Source organism: Triticum urartu, chromosome 3 (assembly GCF_003073215.2).
Source record: "Triticum urartu cultivar G1812 chromosome 3, Tu2.1, whole genome shotgun sequence".
NCBI lineage: Eukaryota > Viridiplantae > Streptophyta > Magnoliopsida > Poales > Poaceae > Triticum > Triticum urartu.
Window position 1 is genome coordinate 74,158,186 of NC_053024.1, and position 17,145 is coordinate 74,175,330.

The 17,145-nt window shown below is 47.3% G+C and overlaps 2 protein-coding genes and 1 long non-coding RNA gene across 3 annotated transcripts; 1 reads left to right on the plus strand and 2 right to left on the minus strand.

The window, feature by feature from the left end:
- Positions 1 to 4,935: 4,935 nt before the first annotated feature.
- Positions 4,936 to 9,058, minus strand: LOC125542953. Its single transcript, XR_007298203.1, has 9 exons — positions 8,862 to 9,058; positions 7,902 to 7,975; positions 7,536 to 7,817; positions 7,312 to 7,404; positions 6,115 to 6,312; positions 5,877 to 6,028; positions 5,736 to 5,784; positions 5,536 to 5,637; positions 4,936 to 5,428 (listed from the first exon to the last, which is right to left on the minus strand). It is a non-coding gene; the product is annotated as an uncharacterized LOC125542953 (long non-coding RNA).
- A 56-nt stretch (positions 9,059 to 9,114) lies between these two features.
- Positions 9,115 to 11,570, plus strand: LOC125542951 (phosducin-like protein 3). Its single transcript, XM_048706179.1, has 4 exons — positions 9,115 to 9,449; positions 9,707 to 9,850; positions 10,456 to 10,664; positions 11,229 to 11,570. Exons 1-4 carry the CDS (start codon positions 9,208 to 9,210, stop codon positions 11,372 to 11,374), a joined length of 741 nt encoding a protein of 246 aa, XP_048562136.1. The 5' UTR covers positions 9,115 to 9,207; the 3' UTR covers positions 11,375 to 11,570.
- Positions 11,419 to 12,606, minus strand: LOC125542952. The gene is made up of 2 exons (XM_048706180.1): positions 12,083 to 12,606; positions 11,419 to 11,985 (listed from the first exon to the last, which is right to left on the minus strand). Exons 1-2 carry the CDS (start codon positions 12,416 to 12,418, stop codon positions 11,758 to 11,760), a joined length of 564 nt encoding a protein of 187 aa, XP_048562137.1. The 5' UTR covers positions 12,419 to 12,606; the 3' UTR covers positions 11,419 to 11,757.
- Positions 12,607 to 17,145: the final 4,539 nt, after the last annotated feature.

Below are 17,145 nucleotides of genomic sequence, written 5' to 3' on the forward strand. Positions count from 1 at the left end.
TCGAATATCAGCATGTGTTTATTTCTGTCAATGCCATGCTATTGATTTATTCTTTGATTAAACTAATCAAAAATTGCCTATTTACTCAACATCATATAGACATTTCCAATTATTCCATAACAAAAGAAAGGTTAACTAAGGTGTAAGCCATACCATTTTAGTCGATGCAAACATGCATGAATACGACAAAGTAATGATCTATGCATTGATCTAACTAAGATGGCATATTTAAACACTTAACTATGAGCTAGGATTACTTAGTTATTTTTTCTTAGTTGTTAGTTAGGCATGTAATTAATGGTGAAAAATTGATGAAAATGACACTAAGTAGTTAACTAAAAATATGTGTTTACTTGCAGTGTGGGTTATTTTTGTCAAGTGCCATAGCAAAAATGGGGCATTTTAGCAATTGCAATGTAGATGGGGCATATTGGCCGAGGCAGAGCAAAATGTGGGGCAAATGATCAATTGACTCCTCCAGGTACATCATTTTCGCCAAGTGTAGCTCCACAGGAAACAGAGTCAAACCATCTCTCGCGTTCAATTAGTCTGCCTCTGAGGCAAAAGGGTCTTTCGGTCTCTTCCACAGCAGGTTCTGAATATTCAACACTTTACCCCCTGAAGATCCTTGAACTGTATTGTTCAATCTCTCAGATAACACGAGATTAGGCCTAGCACCAAAGAAATCCAGGTACATCTATTAAACACCACCGAATTCCTAAGTTCCAGACCCCCATAAAATTGCAGATGTAATCACACTCAAATGCAGGAATCTTTTTTCACAAAGCCATAGCTTCGCAACAGACTCAAAATTATGGATAGAAATATCAAACATATTTTCTAACCCGACCCAAATATTTTCTACAGCAATATTTCTCGCGTATTTCAGCCTGAATGTTAGGTTGCTTCGCTTCGTATGCTAGACCGAGACAGAGGGCGAGTATGAGGCCTTGTACAATGCAAGGTGCTTAGAAAAATAAACCAGACTTTTTCTAAGTGTCTGTGCTTATTTGTATAGGGTAGATGCTTAATTAGTCGTCTCTTCTTTAGAAATAGGCACCGCCGCTTTAAAAATACCCGGTTCATTTATCTAATCATCTCCCTAAGCATCTTGCATTATAGAAGACCTGAGCGCGCAATCATATTTGCACCATGTTGCACTCTCAAAAAAAAAACTCGCTCGGAAAGGATCCAACTGAGCAACGGGATTTCGTGCGAATTCACCAAGGCAAATTTGCACCCTAACCACTGGATGTTACGGATCGTCATGAGGACATGAGAATACGGGCAGCAAAAAATTTTGGGATCGGCGCAGGAGACGAGAGTTTGGTAGGGATTCAGAGGGGAGAGGAGGAGAGGTTAGGCGAGAGCAGAGAGAACAGGGGGAGGTTCAAATCACTTCTCACTCCATTATTCGGAGAGTTATTACACACGCACTCATATATGGCCACTCCTGTACGGGCCACGCACACACGGCACCATACCACAGACACTCTACCTGATCGATAAACTAAGACAGGGCGGCCATGTCGTAGTTCATGTGGATGTGGATCGTACCACAGGACAAGCTTCTCCATGAGGAGAGTTAATTGCAAAAAACCACGATATTTGGGGCATCGATTGCAGAAAACCACCTAGTCCTTAATTTTGTGCAAAAATCACCGCGTTTCTAGCAAACTTTTTGCAAATTGCACTGATCAGATGATTTGTCTCATTTAACCACTTTCTGACAAGTGGGGCCAAATTGTAAGAGTAATTTTTTTACACACACCCCCCTTGATCTAAAAATAAAAAGCAATCAACTCCTGCCCCGATCCAATCCCGTGGTCTCTCATCCCCGACCTCGCGTTGACCACGGCCGGTGCTCGCCGCGCAAGTGGACGGTCACAAACCATCGCGGCCATGGCCTCCCTACTCCGTCCCACCTATCCATCCTCACTGCACAGCCCCTGGTGGACGTGGTGCCGGTCCTTCTTGGCTTGACCGGTGGTGGACGGCAGCGGCTCGGGCGGAGGGCCGGACGAGGTGCCGGTGAGGGCAACGCCTTCCGCCCCGCCATGGCCGTAGGCTTTCCCTGCTGCCGCCGCCCACCACGCTTCGAGCCGGAACGATAGCCAACCACGCCAGCCCGACCGGCTCACGTCGCAACCGCCGGAAGCCCACCGTCGGCCCCGCCTCTCCTCATCTCTGCGCCGCGCCTCGCCGGAGCGGAAGGGTCACGGCGCGCAGGAGCTCGTCCTCGCCGGAGTTCGAAGCTGTTGAGCAGTCCGTCCGGGTCGCAGGTCCCCGCAGTGGTGTTGCTGCTGCCCACAGGCACGGCGGCCTCGTCCTCGACGTCCCGCTGCGCGGCGTCCTGGTGCAGCACGACGGCCTCGTCGGCGGCGGCCTAGAGAAACACGACGGCCTCGTCCGTGGTATCCTGGTGCAGCACAGCGGCCTCGTCCGCGGTGTCCAGCGCACGGCGGCCTTATCCACGACTTCTTGGAGCAGCACGACGCCCTCGTCCGCGGCCGCCCGGAGCAGCACGCGGCCTCGTTCGCGGCGTCCTGCTGCACGGCAGCCCGGAGCAGCACCGGCGGGGAGCTGCGGTGCCGAGCAGTAGCACACAGCAGCGCGCGGGGCGGATCACTCGCCGAGCGTCGAAGCTCCCGCGACACAACCAGGGAGGAGGGAGGCCACCCCGCCCACGAGCAAGGCCAGGGAGGAGGGAGGCCGTCCCGCCGGAGGCCGCCTCGCTGTGGCCAGCCACCACCCCAGAGGAGGAAGGCGACGGGGGTGGGAGGGGGCTGATTGCTTTTTCATTTTTTGAATAAGGGTGTCTGTGAAATCCAGGGAGGTGTATGTCAATCTTTTATCAAATCATCTCCTTGCAATCCGGTCCCACTTGTCAGAAAGTGATCAATCAGGCTAAATCATCTGATCAGTGCAATTTACAAAAAGTTTACTAGAAACGCGATGATTTTTGTATAAAATTAAGGACTAGATGGTTTTCTGCAATCAATGCCTCAAATATGGTGATTTTTTGCAATTAACTCTCATGAGGAGCACGGCGTGGAGCTGGACAGCCCGCCGGGTAGGCCTTCTGGCAGTACGCTGGCACGCCTTGATTGCCGGGCGTCGAACAGGTGGCCATGCTCGTCTCCTACTCTACCAACGACCACGCCATGGTCGTGGGCGAGGCGTGGCTGCTGGTAGAGTGGAAGAGAAGCGAGGCCGCCTTTGGTGGAGAGTACCGTGCAGGCGCAGCTGCTCGGCCACTCTGACCGGAAGCCAGTGCTCCGACGAAAGCACCTGGCCACACCGCCGCTCCTCGAAGCGTGGCACGCCACGACCACTGTGGCGGCCATGACTATACCCAGACTCCCAGAGCTCTGCCTTCTTGCTTTGCAGTTCAGGAATGGGGATGGTGAGATGAGAATGCGAGTGGAACGGGGCACGTATATACAGGCGGTTCAATCATTGGTCTCACTGGACACAGGGGGAAATGATGAGTATTTGCAGCCGTAGGTATGAAACCATGGCGATCAAGCGTGACCGTAGCGGTCTCTCAAGGAAGGAAAGAGATCGCGATGCACCGTGGGAGAGATACGAAAGGACTGCTCCTTTGAGTCGTAGGTAGGGGTGGAAAGTGGTAGCGGATAATTCGAAATGTCCAATATTCATATTCGAGAAAATGCCTATTCGTATCCGAAACATCCGTATCCGAACCAAAATGAAAATGAAAATTGTCCGTATCCGAATTTATTAAACAAATACAAAATAAAATATGGTAGGAGATTTTGACACAAATATGGATATGGAAGTGGATATATCCGTATCCGAATAAGATTATGGGAGGTATTTTTTAAAATTCTAGTCCCAATATTCCAATTATCCAACATAAAAGCCAAATAAATGGTCAAATTTTACTCTTTATATGATTAAACTTATAAATTATTATGCATTACAATAGTATTTATTCATAAACCTATTTATCATTGACTTATTGTATGTCACAAATTGATTATTTTAGGTCACATAGCTATCGACTAATTTACTTAAGCAATATGTTGATATTATTCGTATCCGTTCCGAATCAAGAAAATATCTGATGTGTATCCGTATTCAAATAATATCCAAGCCGCATCCGTATTCAAGAACATCCGTATTCAGATCCGTATCCATTTTGAAATATGAAAATGGAAGTGGTAAGAAACACTATCTAATCCGCATCTGATCCGTTTCGACCCCTAGTCGTAGGCCACGCATGAAATCACTGAAGCAACCGTCTACGTACGTCCCCGTTGCAAAGAAGGAAAGAGATCGCGGTGCATCGTTTGGAAGATAAGAAACGACGGCTCCTTTCCAGCGCCGTAGGCCACGGCCGCGCATATGAAGCCAGCGAAGCTGTACCTCTAAGAAAAACGGGTCCACGGCTCGTTCCTAACCGTAGCGATTTCTACGTACGCACTGTACGTCCCATCGGGCCGGCGAGAAGGTTACATTATATATCACCGGCCACGGATGAAACGAGCCAACACCACCGGGGAGATTAATTGTCTCGCTTGTATACTGCTGCTTCTGCTTGGTAACTCGACTGCGAGGTTAATTACAGTTACAGGCGAGCTGGTTCACGGCCGCCTTGGTCGCCGAGTACACCGAACACCAGGTACAGGTGAGGCGTTCACCACCTTGCCGTCGTGCGCGAGCTGGGGGGCGTCTGAAGAAGCTCTGCTCGACATTCTCGACTCCTTGACGAGGACGCCCAGCACTCCAGCTTGCCGCCCTGCTCAGCGCTGGCCATGGCCGTGGCCACGAGTTGCTCGGTTGCTCCCAGTCGCCGCGCACGGGCACATAGTGCAACAGCGCGTCTAAATAAACTCCCAAACAATCATAGTTTTATTAGTATTCTTCGAGCTGGTGGACAAATTTTCAGTCATATGGCCAATACTTTGATTTCACGAAACTCCTTTCCTGTAGTGCTGTTGTACAATAATAATGATGTTCTGTTCCATAGCTGAAATGGGAATGGCATATGCCATAATCCAATCTCACTCAGATATACCATACTTATATGACAACTAACAATCTTATGTTTCATTGTGAAAGTAAATAAAATCTGAAAGGTGCTTTGTTGTAATTGTTCCGCCTACTGTTTAGTTTCGAGCATGATACTGAATCCCCCCCTCTCATCTGCTCTTGGTTACAAAAAAACATATCGGAAAATCAATGATCAGCTCCAGTGCAAGCTGGGATGCATGATTTCAAAGGCCAAACTCTGCGTCAGTGACCAACAGACATATACCTCCATCGTGCCCAGAGGACAAGAGCCTAGTGTGACTCGTCATCGGACGCGGAACCCTCGCCAGCTCATCCTGTGCCAACGGTACGTCGCGTGTTTCTTCTTCCACTTCCTTTTCTTCGAACCTCCGTCGCCACTACTGGCTCCCTTCTCGGGTGATTTATAGAAAGGAAAAGAGAAACAATGAGCAAGAGATCATTGGCATAGTAGCTTAACATTTAAGGCTTACGAGAGCAAGCAATAAATATAATTACCTCCTTTTCACCCCCACTTTCACTAGATTCTGATTCGTCCCCGCTAGAATCATCATCAGTAGAAGATCCTCCGCCACCCATAAAGGAACCAAAATCTTCATCCTGGCGTGAAGCAATGAACAACACAAGTATATGGAGGGACTTAATAACAAGATTAAAATGTCAGCATCAAGCAAACATGCCAACACGAGGCAATCTACCTCATCACTTTGCTCGTCCCCAAGGTTCATTGTTTTCAACTGCTTTCCACTGCAAATTTCCCATATAAAAATGAAGATACTCATAGCGCTTAAGTATATATATAGAAAGAAGGATGTTGAAGCCAACAGACGGGCACATACTTGATGAAGTTGAAAAGGTTAAAGTATTCATTCCTTTGAATATTTCTGAAGATATGCTCTTGGCCATTTTTTCGCTTGACAAGGAGGTCCAACTAGCAATCTGATTTACCGGCGCCCTCACGGCGGTAACTTCCAAACCCAACAAACTCAACCTACATCAAATAGTAGTAAATGATATATCATTTCAGCAATGCACGGAGGGACGGTATCAATTTCTAGCATAAGGAAAAACTAATACCTCTTCATAAAGGATGAGCATAGGGGGCTCTGGCAGAAAGAAGAAACCTTTTTCAAGTGGATACAGCAGTCCATGTTCAGATTTCAGAGATGTTTTAACTGCATATTCACCTTGGCAAGTTCTGTAAGAACCCGGCCTTGTGACTTTGGCACCAGATAGGCCACAAAGGACTTTGGTGAATACCTCATGTATTGGACCCTAAGGATGAATCGAACCCTTGTGTAAGTTAGTTGATTTAACACAATAGGATTTACCAGACCCAAGGAACTGTCAGTAGAGAGGAATAAGTTAAGTAAGAATTACAAACTAGTTCAAAAGGGCAAGCGCCAGTTTTATAACAGAACCTCGTACAGTGTACAGGTTCAGACTTGAGAGTAACAGAATTATTTGGTTATAAGCCTTCCCATAAATATCCACCAAATTTACCCTTTCCTGTAATGGGGTAGTCGGTAGAGGCATACTACCTCCTTTCCGGTTTAAAAGGCCCACGTGTATGCCTAGATGGATAATCTCACCAACGTAAGATGGGTTATAGATCACAAAAATTTCACCATTAGAAACTTCAAATGTTATATTTTCTAATGGTATAACTTTTGTGACAAACAATTTAAATTACAGTGCTTGAATTGTCGATCTTGGGAACACGTAGGCCTTCTATATAGGAAAGGAGGGAGTATTTGGGAATAAATGAGTATTATCCATCTCAAAAACCATGTGGTGTTCTTTTGAAAACGAATGAAATTGTTTGGCCTAACTTAAGCTTCTTGTTCAAATCCAATTCAAGTTTGATAAAAGGTTGAATGTGATTATTAACAAACCACAAAAGGGGGATTCAATTTTCTAACAGAAAAAAGTCATTGGTGGCTCGAAGAATCTCTTTGTATCTCGACCATACAGAACACTCCTGGTGGAGTTTTCTGTACTAACAAACTTGTCTCTGCACATTGCCATGTATTCCCTCGGTTCCAAATTATAAGATGTTCTAACTTTTTTCTGATTCAGATGTATATAGACGCATTTTAGTGTGTTTGTTCACGCATCTCAGCCCGTATGCAGTCCTTATTGAAATATCTAAAACATCATATAATAGATAACAGAGGGAATATATTTTATGATTTCAACATGATATTCGGTTCCATTTTGAGCACATCAACATAAGTACTAACAAATAATGTTTCGAAGTAGCAAAATGTTCACCATATAAGATTCCTCCAACTTATCTTTGTATTTTCCGGCCAGAAGATCTCTGCTTAAATTCAAATCTGTTTCGACTATTACCTCTGTCATAAACTGTCAAAGAATAAGGGAAAGAGTTAAACAATTGCTATATTGTCCAGCAAAACAAACACTGTAACCAAGTTGCCAAATCAAAAATTACATATAACACCTAAACATTACGAGCAAATTTTGCCGCACATAACCTGAATGACAATGTGAGGGTACAATGTTCTGCCTTTACGGATTGGCGGATCAAGAGTGACAACCGCAAAGGTATGGGGACTGTTTGGCTGGAAAGCACAACCATGCAATCGAATTATTTACATATCTAGGATCAACCAATACAATATCACAATAATTACAGTACACACATAACCTTTGGTAAAACAAAAAGGCGAATGATGCTGCTATATTGGATTTTAATATCATCAGCTTGTCCATGGAGTCGCAGAAATGAAAGATGAAGCTCAACAGTACGTCGTCCTCTGCATAGCCAAAGACTTGTTAACTTTGGGGGGAGAGGTAAACAAAAAGAAGATGGTATAACATGAATGGTCCATATTTCCAACCTTGGTATGATAATAGCTATTTCTTCATAGGTGTCAACTGCGGCTTCAGAAGAATATTTCAATATTGTCTCCCACTACAAAAAGGGAAAATAAAAATTTAGAAGACATCACCGTAGTTAGAATAAATTCAATGCGCTGCATGTTTCATGGCATGTCACCTGGGCTGAAGAGAGAATCTCATCTCCAACAAACGGATAACTACCTTAGCCATGAAGATGACAAGAATGTTTAATGTTGTTCCGAGGTGACCCTCTCAGAGTAGTTACAGACTTACAGTAGTATTGTTATTACTATCATGCTTGTTGGCACTGTCAGAGTAGTTTGGTCTAGTCAATATATCAGTCTCTAATGACTGTTCAACTTTATTCCCCTTCCGAATTTGTCCAGGAGAATTGCTATTACTCCCTGTCCGCCACAACCAGAACGCAAAGGGAGGAGTACCTGCGTACAACATCCCCTCCTTCCATGGTCGGGGCGGCCGGCTCAGGGCTGGGAGGAGGTGGCAACAGGCGATGGCGCGGCTTTGCTAGATCCGTTACTCTAAAAAATTCATTCTCAATATTCCATCCAATCTGATCTTGAACAATCATGTGCAAGCCATCTTTTAGTCAGAATATTTTTCTAGAATACGCACAAGCGCGCATATCATATACTCTCTCTGTAACTAAATATAAGACGTTTTTGCAGTTTAATTTGAACTGCAAAAATGTCTTATATTACCTTGATGAACCATAGAAAATCAGTCTTTACTCGTTCCATTGATTACAGTCATGGTGTATTTCCTAACAGTTATATACAGTTAGTGTCACACTTTTTCTCCACAACCAAACACTACCCCACTACATTTCCTCCCAGTCCGTCCGCTGCGGCAGCCGCACCGCGAAGAACCCTAACCTCCAACCCCACACACATTGACACGTCACACATTGCATCGAGCAAATCGGAGGAGGAGGAGCTCACCGTGCCGTCGTGGCGTCGTTGGCGAGATGGCCGACCGTCATCTCCGCCGCCCCGAAGACGATCTCGCCGCTCCTCCTCGGTTTTGGTTTCGCGATCAGAGAGCCGGCCGCGCCGCAGTGACACTCGATATGTCTCGTCCAGCGAAAAGCCTCTGTCTGAATGACCAGCGGGCCCAGCCTGCCCGGGACACGCGGGTCCGTCCGCTCCGATCCCACGCGCGACGGCGTCCATCGCGAGTGCGTGGGGCCCACCTGTCAGCCGAGCCCTCCCATTCTCCCCGTTCCCCTTCCGCTTCTCCTCCTGTCCCGATCTCTCTCTCGCTCGCTCGCTCCTTCGAGGCTCGGCCATGGCGGACTACCACTTCGTGTACAAGGACGTGGAGGGGGCGACGACGCAGTGGGACGACATCCAGCGCAAGCTCGGGAACCTGCCCGAGAAGCCGGCGCCCTTCAAGCCGGCGCCCTTCGCCCCCAGGGCCGACGCCGACGAGCAGCCCAGGTCCAAGGAGTGGCTCGACGCGCGCGACCCCGACGAGCTCGAGGAGCTCGAGGACGACCTCGACGACGACCGCTTCCTCGAGCAGTACAGGTAACGCCCGCTCTCTGTTCCCCTCGGCCTCGATCTGGTCTCCCGCGCGTCTGGCGATCCATGAGATGTGTCCCACTAGTGCTTTTCGTGATTGATTTGACCCGAATTGCACAGTAGGATGGGGGTAATTCGTGTGATTTCCGTAGAAGTCTGGTCTGTTTCAGTTATTTTTGATCCACTTGGGAGAAGTCTCATTCTGATCCATGCAGCCAAAAATACATGTCCACGAATTTTTTGATGTTGTGGTGTGCTTACAGGAGGATGAGGCTTGCAGAGCTCAAGGAGGCAGCAAAAACTGCGAGATTCGGCACAATACAGCCCATCACAGGCTCTGATTTTGTGCGTGAGGTTTCGCAGGCTCCACCGGACGTCTGGGTTGTGGTCTTCCTCTACAAGGATGCGTAAGGCGAAATCCATCCAGTTTACAATATGATGATCTTCTTGTGTCAGAAACTACACCAAGAAACAGCTAATTTTTTTATGGGCGTGTAGAACTTTATTCGTGACTAACTATCTAACTATACATATTTGGTCGTGTTGATTAGAAGTAGGAAAAATAACTATGGCAGCTTGAAAATGAGTACTGTCCACTATGGTTCTTGGAATCTTTTTATCCAGAGATTCAATTGTGTTGAAACAGTGTTCTGGCACACAAAAAAATCCACTACCATGTCAAACCAGATAAACAAGATAACTTAGCTTAGCAAACCATACCACACCACACCACACCACGATATTTTTCCACTTCTTTTCTACTTCGATTTACTCCACATGCTCTCCACTTTTCATAATTCCTTTACTCATATTTTGATTTATACTCATTTTGACTGGAAATTGTAGGATTTTAGGCCATTATGCCCTGTGCTTCTATAAAACATTTGCAGTGCTTCTGTTTTATATACTGTTTAACTGCTTCCTAAAGGTGCTCATAATACATAAATGACTTTAGGAAGAAATTCTATCTCGAGCTGTTCATTGTCTGAGACTTCTATGGATCTTATTGCAGGATACCAGAATGTGGGCTGCTTGAGACTTGCCTGGAGGAACTGGCGACAAAATATGCAGAAACCAAGTTTGTTAAAATTATTTCCACGGACTGTATTCCCAACTACCCAGACAGGAATGTTCCTACAATACTGGTGTACAACAACAGTGCTGTCAAAGGGACTTATGTTGGTCTACAGAAGTTCGGTGGAAAGAAATGCACACCTGAATGTAAGAAATACCACACAATCAGTTTTCATTATCTTAGTTCAAGTTCTCTTTTTGTGAGGTTAGTTCAAGTTACTCTTCTTTATTTAGTTGGTTGGACAAAAACATTGTTAGTATACACTAGTGAACAGTTTGTGTGTATGGCTGCTTAAAGTTGCAATTAGCCAGTCGCAGGATACAATACACAAGTTCTGTGGATATTACAATCTAGATGCCTTAACATATAATCTTTGACCTTAGGATGAGGTCTTTTTCTTTTCGTACTAAGAGGAAAACATGTTCATTACGACAGGCATGTCTACAGTGGATATATGGTCCTAATGTATGGCAAAAGAGAGAAAAAAAATGAGGGAACAAATTTTTAGATGAGTGCCTAACACAGTGACATACCTAGTTCACAGTTATGCTGCTGTTACCACTAAACTGAGTGTGTCGTGTGAATAAGAAACGACAAAGGATTTTTCTTCATCATTTAAATTGCACCGACCGATGTGAGCACACGGAATCTTTAAGTGTCACAGACGGTCTTCCACTCTTTATGCTAAACTTTCATTCTGTTTATTTCAGCTGTTGCATTGGCGCTTTGCCACTCAGACCCAGTACTGAATGATGGGCAAGGTGGTAACAATGTCATGGAAGGCGTTCGCAGGAAGTTCATAGAAAAGGTTGTCTCCGAGCTTGAAACGCGAGAAGGCGAAGATGATAGCGACTAAAACTTACTCCTTTCTGCTAGTTTTGGTTTGGTTCAGTGATAACATTTGGATCCACGGATAGTCTTGGCTTTCCTGATCTTATTTGGTTGTCTGTGTGTGAAAAATCTGAAAGCTGTTTTGAGGAGGTTCTGTATAAACTTTGTTTCAGTAACTTATGTGATACACGTGGTGGTAATGTATCTTTGTGTTCTGGTTCTGAGAGATGATTATGGAATATGGAACTTGCATACTCAAATGGAAAATTTCTTCAGCGGAGATGATTATTTGCGTTGAAGCAAACTGCGCACACATTTATTCTGGAATTTTGTCTCCATTGCACATAATTTCTGAAGAGAAAAGAGATAACAGGAGCTTCTTCTTGATAGGAGTACAAAGGAGGGCTATTACATTACAGTAGCTCGGCTCCATGGAGGAGGAGCTTGTGGCCGCATCCTGAGACGGACGAAGACGATGACCGCGCTGGCGAGGATCCACGGCGAGAAGAGGGCGTTGACTACGCTCGACGACAGTAGCGACTCAGGCACCCCGTTGAAAGCCACCACCGCCATCACCGCCGGCACCAGCAGGCCGGTGGCGATCATCAACACAGGCTTGGTCCACGACACCTGCACCTGCGCGACGAGGAAAATCCAGTCCGTCAAGCCCTTCTGCGAAATCCCCACACCGCGGGGTGCGAAACGCAAAACGGGCAGGGATCAGCTCCTTTACCTTGGGCTCGCCGTCGAGGGCGATGGCGGCGCCGTCGCGGAAGGGCACGGCGGAGTCGCCGGTCGCCGGGTCTGGCCGGATCCGGAGGCCGCGGCGGGAGACCCCGGGCTTGAAGGCGAAGAGGGCGCGGAGCCCGTGCTCTGCCTGGATGCCGCGCACGTCGAGGCGGTCGCGGCGAGGACCCCTCAGGCCCGACCGGAAGACCTTGGGCGGGCCGGCGCCCCGCCGGTACAGACTCACCTCCACCGACGGGTCGCCGGGGCTCGCGGCTGGCTCGAGTAGCGGAGTGGTCAGCGACTCCTCCGCGGACGCGGCGACCACCTCGTCGTCGGCCATGGGCGTCTGCCTCGGATCCCGGTGCTTGGTTTGGCGTCGGTGCGCAGTGAACTGGTGATGCTACAGTGTCTATGGCTACTCTACACTAGTACAGTAGTACTCCCGGTGCTGGAGGAGCACTACCTGTGTAGTTAACTTTGCAAAAATTTAAGCAATTTGATACGGAGAGAGTAAACCACGTGAAAGCGTAGACGACAAATTTTGAAAGCGTGAAATGTAAGCTCACATTAATAATCAGCCAAAATTAAAACACGCTGCAGTCACTCTAGGTAGAAACTCTGCTTGCTCTTGTCTTAGAGTAAGTCCAGCAGCACGCCCAAACCATCCCTCAACGCTATTTTAGGAGAAAAGAGCAAAAAAAACTGCTTCCAGCAGTTCCCCGATCCTCTCCCCGTTTTTTTGGCCTCCCTGACATCGCCCTCTCTCTCCTCTCTATCTAAGGAACGACGACCTCCCCGATCCCCTCCCCGACTCGGTGGCCGATGCAACCGCTGCCTCTGAAAAGCTCCTTCCCGCCACAACGCCTTCGCCTCTTTAAAAACTAGTTGTTGGTAGTTATGAAATATTCTTAAAGTATAGAATAAGGGAGAAGTTAGGGGAACTGCTAGAGCTGAGCAATTTTTAGGGGGTATCTTTTTAAGGAAATCCCCTATTTTGAGATATAGGGGAGAAAAATTAGGAGAACTGCTGGACTTGCTCTTATGTGCCTCTTCCATCGCCAGTCCATAAACCCTGCCTGAATCCCATCTCGTCCTTCCCCGCTTCCCTACTCCCCATACGCGAGATCCCTTTAACTCGGCGCTAATCCAACCTGGACCGGCGAATCCCCCTCCAGATTCTCGGCTCACCGTCATCCTGACTGTTGCCACCATGTTCACCATGCCCACGGTGAGTACCTGTGAGGCATGAACTTTGTTTCCTTGGAATCGAGAACTGGTGTGTTGCAACTTATGACTGGTCTCTGGACTTCACAAATGGTAGAGTGCATTTTCGATGAGCTGTCTTCAGCCATAGTAGCAAATCAGCGATCCCTTTCCCCACTCCAATAGTCTTGTTCATTCTTGTGGGCCCAACTGTTGGGGAACGTAGCAGAATTTTAAAATTTTCTACGCATCACCAAGATCAATCTATGGAGTCATCTAGCAACGAGGGAGAGGGGAGTGCATCTACATACCCTTGTAGATCGCGAGCGGAAGCGTTCAAGAGAACGGGGTAGATGGAGTCGTACTCGTCGTGATCCAAATCACCGATGACCGAGCGCCGAACGGACGGCACCTCCGCGTTCAACACACGTACGGTTGGGAAGACGTCTCCTCCTTCTTGATCCAGCAAGGGGAAGGAGAGGTTGATGGAGATCCAGCAGCACGACGGCGTGGTGGTGGAAGCAGCGGTGATCTCGGCAGGGCTTCGCCAAGCTCCAACGAGAGAGAGAGGTGTTACGAGGGGAGAGGGAGGCACCAGGGACTTGGGTACGGCTGCCCTCCCTCCCCCCACTATATATAGGGCCCCTAGGGGGGCGCCGGCCCTAGGAGATGGGATCTCCAAGGGGGGCGGTGGCCAAGGGGACTTGCCCCCCAAGCCAAGTGGGGCGCCCCCACCCCTAGGGTTTCCAATCCTAGGCGCGGGGGGAGGCCCATGGGGGGCGCACCAGCCCATCAGGGGCTGGTTCCCCTCCCACTTCAGCCCATGGGGCCCTCCGGGATAGGTGGCCTCACCCGGTGGACCCCCGGGACCCTTCCGGTGGTCCCGGTACAATACCGATTACCCCCGAAACTTTCCCGATGGCCGAAACTGGACTTCCTATATATAAATCTTCACCTCCGGACCATTCTAGAACTCCTCGTGATGTCCGGGATCTCATCCAGGACTCCGAACAACTTTTGGGTTACCGCATACTAATATCTCTACAACCCTAGCATCACCGAACCTTAAGTGTGTAGACCCTACGGGTTCGGGAGACATGCAGACATGACCGAGATGACTCTCCGGTCAATAACCAACAGCGGGATCTGGATACCCATGTTGGCTCCCACATGTTCCACGATGATCTCATCGGATGAACCACGATGTCGAGGATTCAATCAATCCTATATTCAATTCCCTTTGTCAATCGGTACGTTACTTGCCCGAGATTCGGTCGTCGGTATCCCAATACCTCGTTCAATCTCGTTACCGGCAAGTCACTTTACTCGTACCGTAATGCATGATCCCGTGACCAAACTGAAGGAAATATGCCCTAGAGGCAATAATAAAGTTATTATTTATTTCCTTATTTCATGATAAATGTTTATTATTCATGCTAGAATTGTATTAACTGGAAACATAATACATGTGTGAATACATAGACAAACAGAGTGTCACTAGTAATGCCTCTACTTGACTAGCTCGTTAATCAAAGATGGTTATGTTTCCTAACCATAGACAAAGAGTTGTTATTTGATTAACGGGTCACATCATTAGTTGAATGATCTGATTGACATGACCCATTCCATTAGCTTAGCACCCGATCGTTTAGTATGTTGCTATTGCTTTCTTCATGACTTATACAGTTCCTATGACACTATGAGATTATGCAACTCCCGTTTGCCGGAGGAACACTTTGGGTGCTACCAAACGTCACAACGTAACTGGGTGATTATAAAGGAGCATTACAGGTGTCTCCAAAGGTAGATGTTGGGTTGGCGTATTTCGAGATTAGGATTTGTCACTCCGATTGTTGGAGAGGTATCTCTGGGCCCTCTCGGTAATGCACATCACATAAGCCTTGCAAGCATTGCAACTAATGAGTTAGTTGCGAAATGATGTATTACGGAACGAGTAAAGAGACTTTCCGGTAACGAGATTGAACTAGGTATTGGATACCGACGATCGAATCTCGGGCAAGTAACATACCGATGACAAAGGGAACAACGTATGTTGTTATGCGGTCTGACCGATAAAGATCTTCGTAGAATATGTAGGAGCCAATATGGGCATCCAGGTCCCGCTATTGGTTATTGACCGGAGACGTGTCTCGGTCATGTCTACATTGTTCTCGAACCGTAGGGTCCGCACGCTTAAGGTTTCGATGACAGTTATATTATGAGTTTATGAGTTTTGATGTACCGAAGGAGTTCGGAGTCCCAGATGAGATCGGGGACATGACGAGGAGTCTCGAAATGGTCGAGACGTAAAAATCGATATATTGGACGACTATATTCGGACATCGGAAAGGTTCCGAGTGATCCGAGTATTTTTCAGAGTACCGGAGAGTTACAGGAATTCGCCGGGGAGTATATGGGCCTTATTGGGCTTTAGGGGAAAGAGATAGGAGAGGTTGGGCGCCCCCCCAAGGCCTAGTCCGAATTGGACTAGGGGGAAGGGCTGCGCCCCCTCCTTCCTTCTCTCCTCTTTTCCCTTCCCTTGACTCCTACTCCTAATACATGGAAGGACTCCTAGTTGGAGTAGGAAAGGGGGAATCCTACTCCCGGTGGGAGTAGGACTCCCCTAGGGCGCGCCATAGAGAGGGCCGGCCCTCCCCTCCTCCACTCCTTTATATACGGGGCAGGGGGCACCCCATAGACACACAAGTTGATCTTCGTGATCGTTCCTTAGCCGTGTGCGGTGCCCCCCTCCACCATATTCCACCTCGGTCATATTGTAGCAGTGCTTAGGCGAAGCCCTGCGACGATAGAACATCAAGATCATCACCACGCCGTCGTGCTGACGGAACTCCTCCCCGACGCTTTGCTGGATCAGAGCCCAGGGATCGTCATCGAGCTGAACGTGTGCCAAGAACTCGGAGGTGCCGGAGTAACGGTGCTTGGATCGGTCGGATCGTGAAGACGTACGACTACATCAACCAAACGCTTCCGTTTTCAATCTACAAAGGGTACGTAGATCACACTCTCCCCTTGTTGCTATGCATCACCATGATCTTGCGTGTGCGTAGGAAATTTTTTGAAATTACTACGAAACCCAACACAAACACTTGGTCACATTGAGCTCATTATGATGATGCATTGCCGAGTGGGCCCAGAGATACCTCTCCGTCATACGGAGTGACAAATCCCAGTCTCGATCCGTGTCAACCCAACAGATACTTTCGGGGATACCTATAGTATACCTTTATAGTCACCCAGTTACGTTGTGACGTTTGGTACACCCAAAGCACTCCTACGGCATCCGGGAGTTACACGATCTCATGGTCTAAGGAAATGATACTTGACATTGGAAAAGCTCTAGCAAACGAACTACACGATCTTGTGCCATGCTTAGGATTGGGTCTTGTCCATCACATCATTCTCCTAATGATGTGATCCCGTTATCAATGACATCCAATGTCCATAGTCAGGAAACCATGACTATCTATTGATCAACGAGCTAGTTAACTAGAGGCTCACTAGGGACATGTTGTGGTCTATGTATTCACACATGTATTACGATTTCCGGATAACACAATTATAGCATGAACAATAGACAATTACCATGAACAAGGAAATATAATAATAACCATTTTATTATTGCCTCTAGGGCATATTTCTAACACCAACGAAAGGGCAAAGTATAATCAAGTACTTCATCGAGTTCTACTTTCCTCCCACTTACTTCTCTTGAGAGAAACTCTTTCTCCAGAAAGGACCCGTTCTTGGCAACAAAGATCTTGCCTTCGGATCTGAGGTAGAAGGTATACCCAATGGTTTCCTTAGGGTATCCTATGAAGACGCATTTTTCCGACTTGGGTTCGA

Bases quoted from the DNA above. Each gene is read 5' to 3' on its own strand.
- LOC125542951 (XM_048706179.1), top strand. From the start codon at position 9,208: ATGGCGGACTACCACTTCGTGTACAAGGACGTGGAGGGGGCGACGACG. The intron at 9,450-9,706 runs GTAACGCCCGCT...GTGTGCTTACAG, and splicing joins CGCTTCCTCGAGCAGTACAG to GAGGATGAGGCTTGCAGAGC. The intron at 9,851-10,455 runs GTAAGGCGAAAT...ATCTTATTGCAG, and splicing joins GTCTTCCTCTACAAGGATGC to GATACCAGAATGTGGGCTGC.
- LOC125542952 (XM_048706180.1), bottom strand. From the start codon at position 12,418: ATGGCCGACGACGAGGTGGTCGCCGCGTCCGCGGAGGAGTCGCTGACC. The intron at 11,986-12,082 runs GTAAAGGAGCTG...CTCGTCGCGCAG, and splicing joins CCCTCGACGGCGAGCCCAAG to GTGCAGGTGTCGTGGACCAA.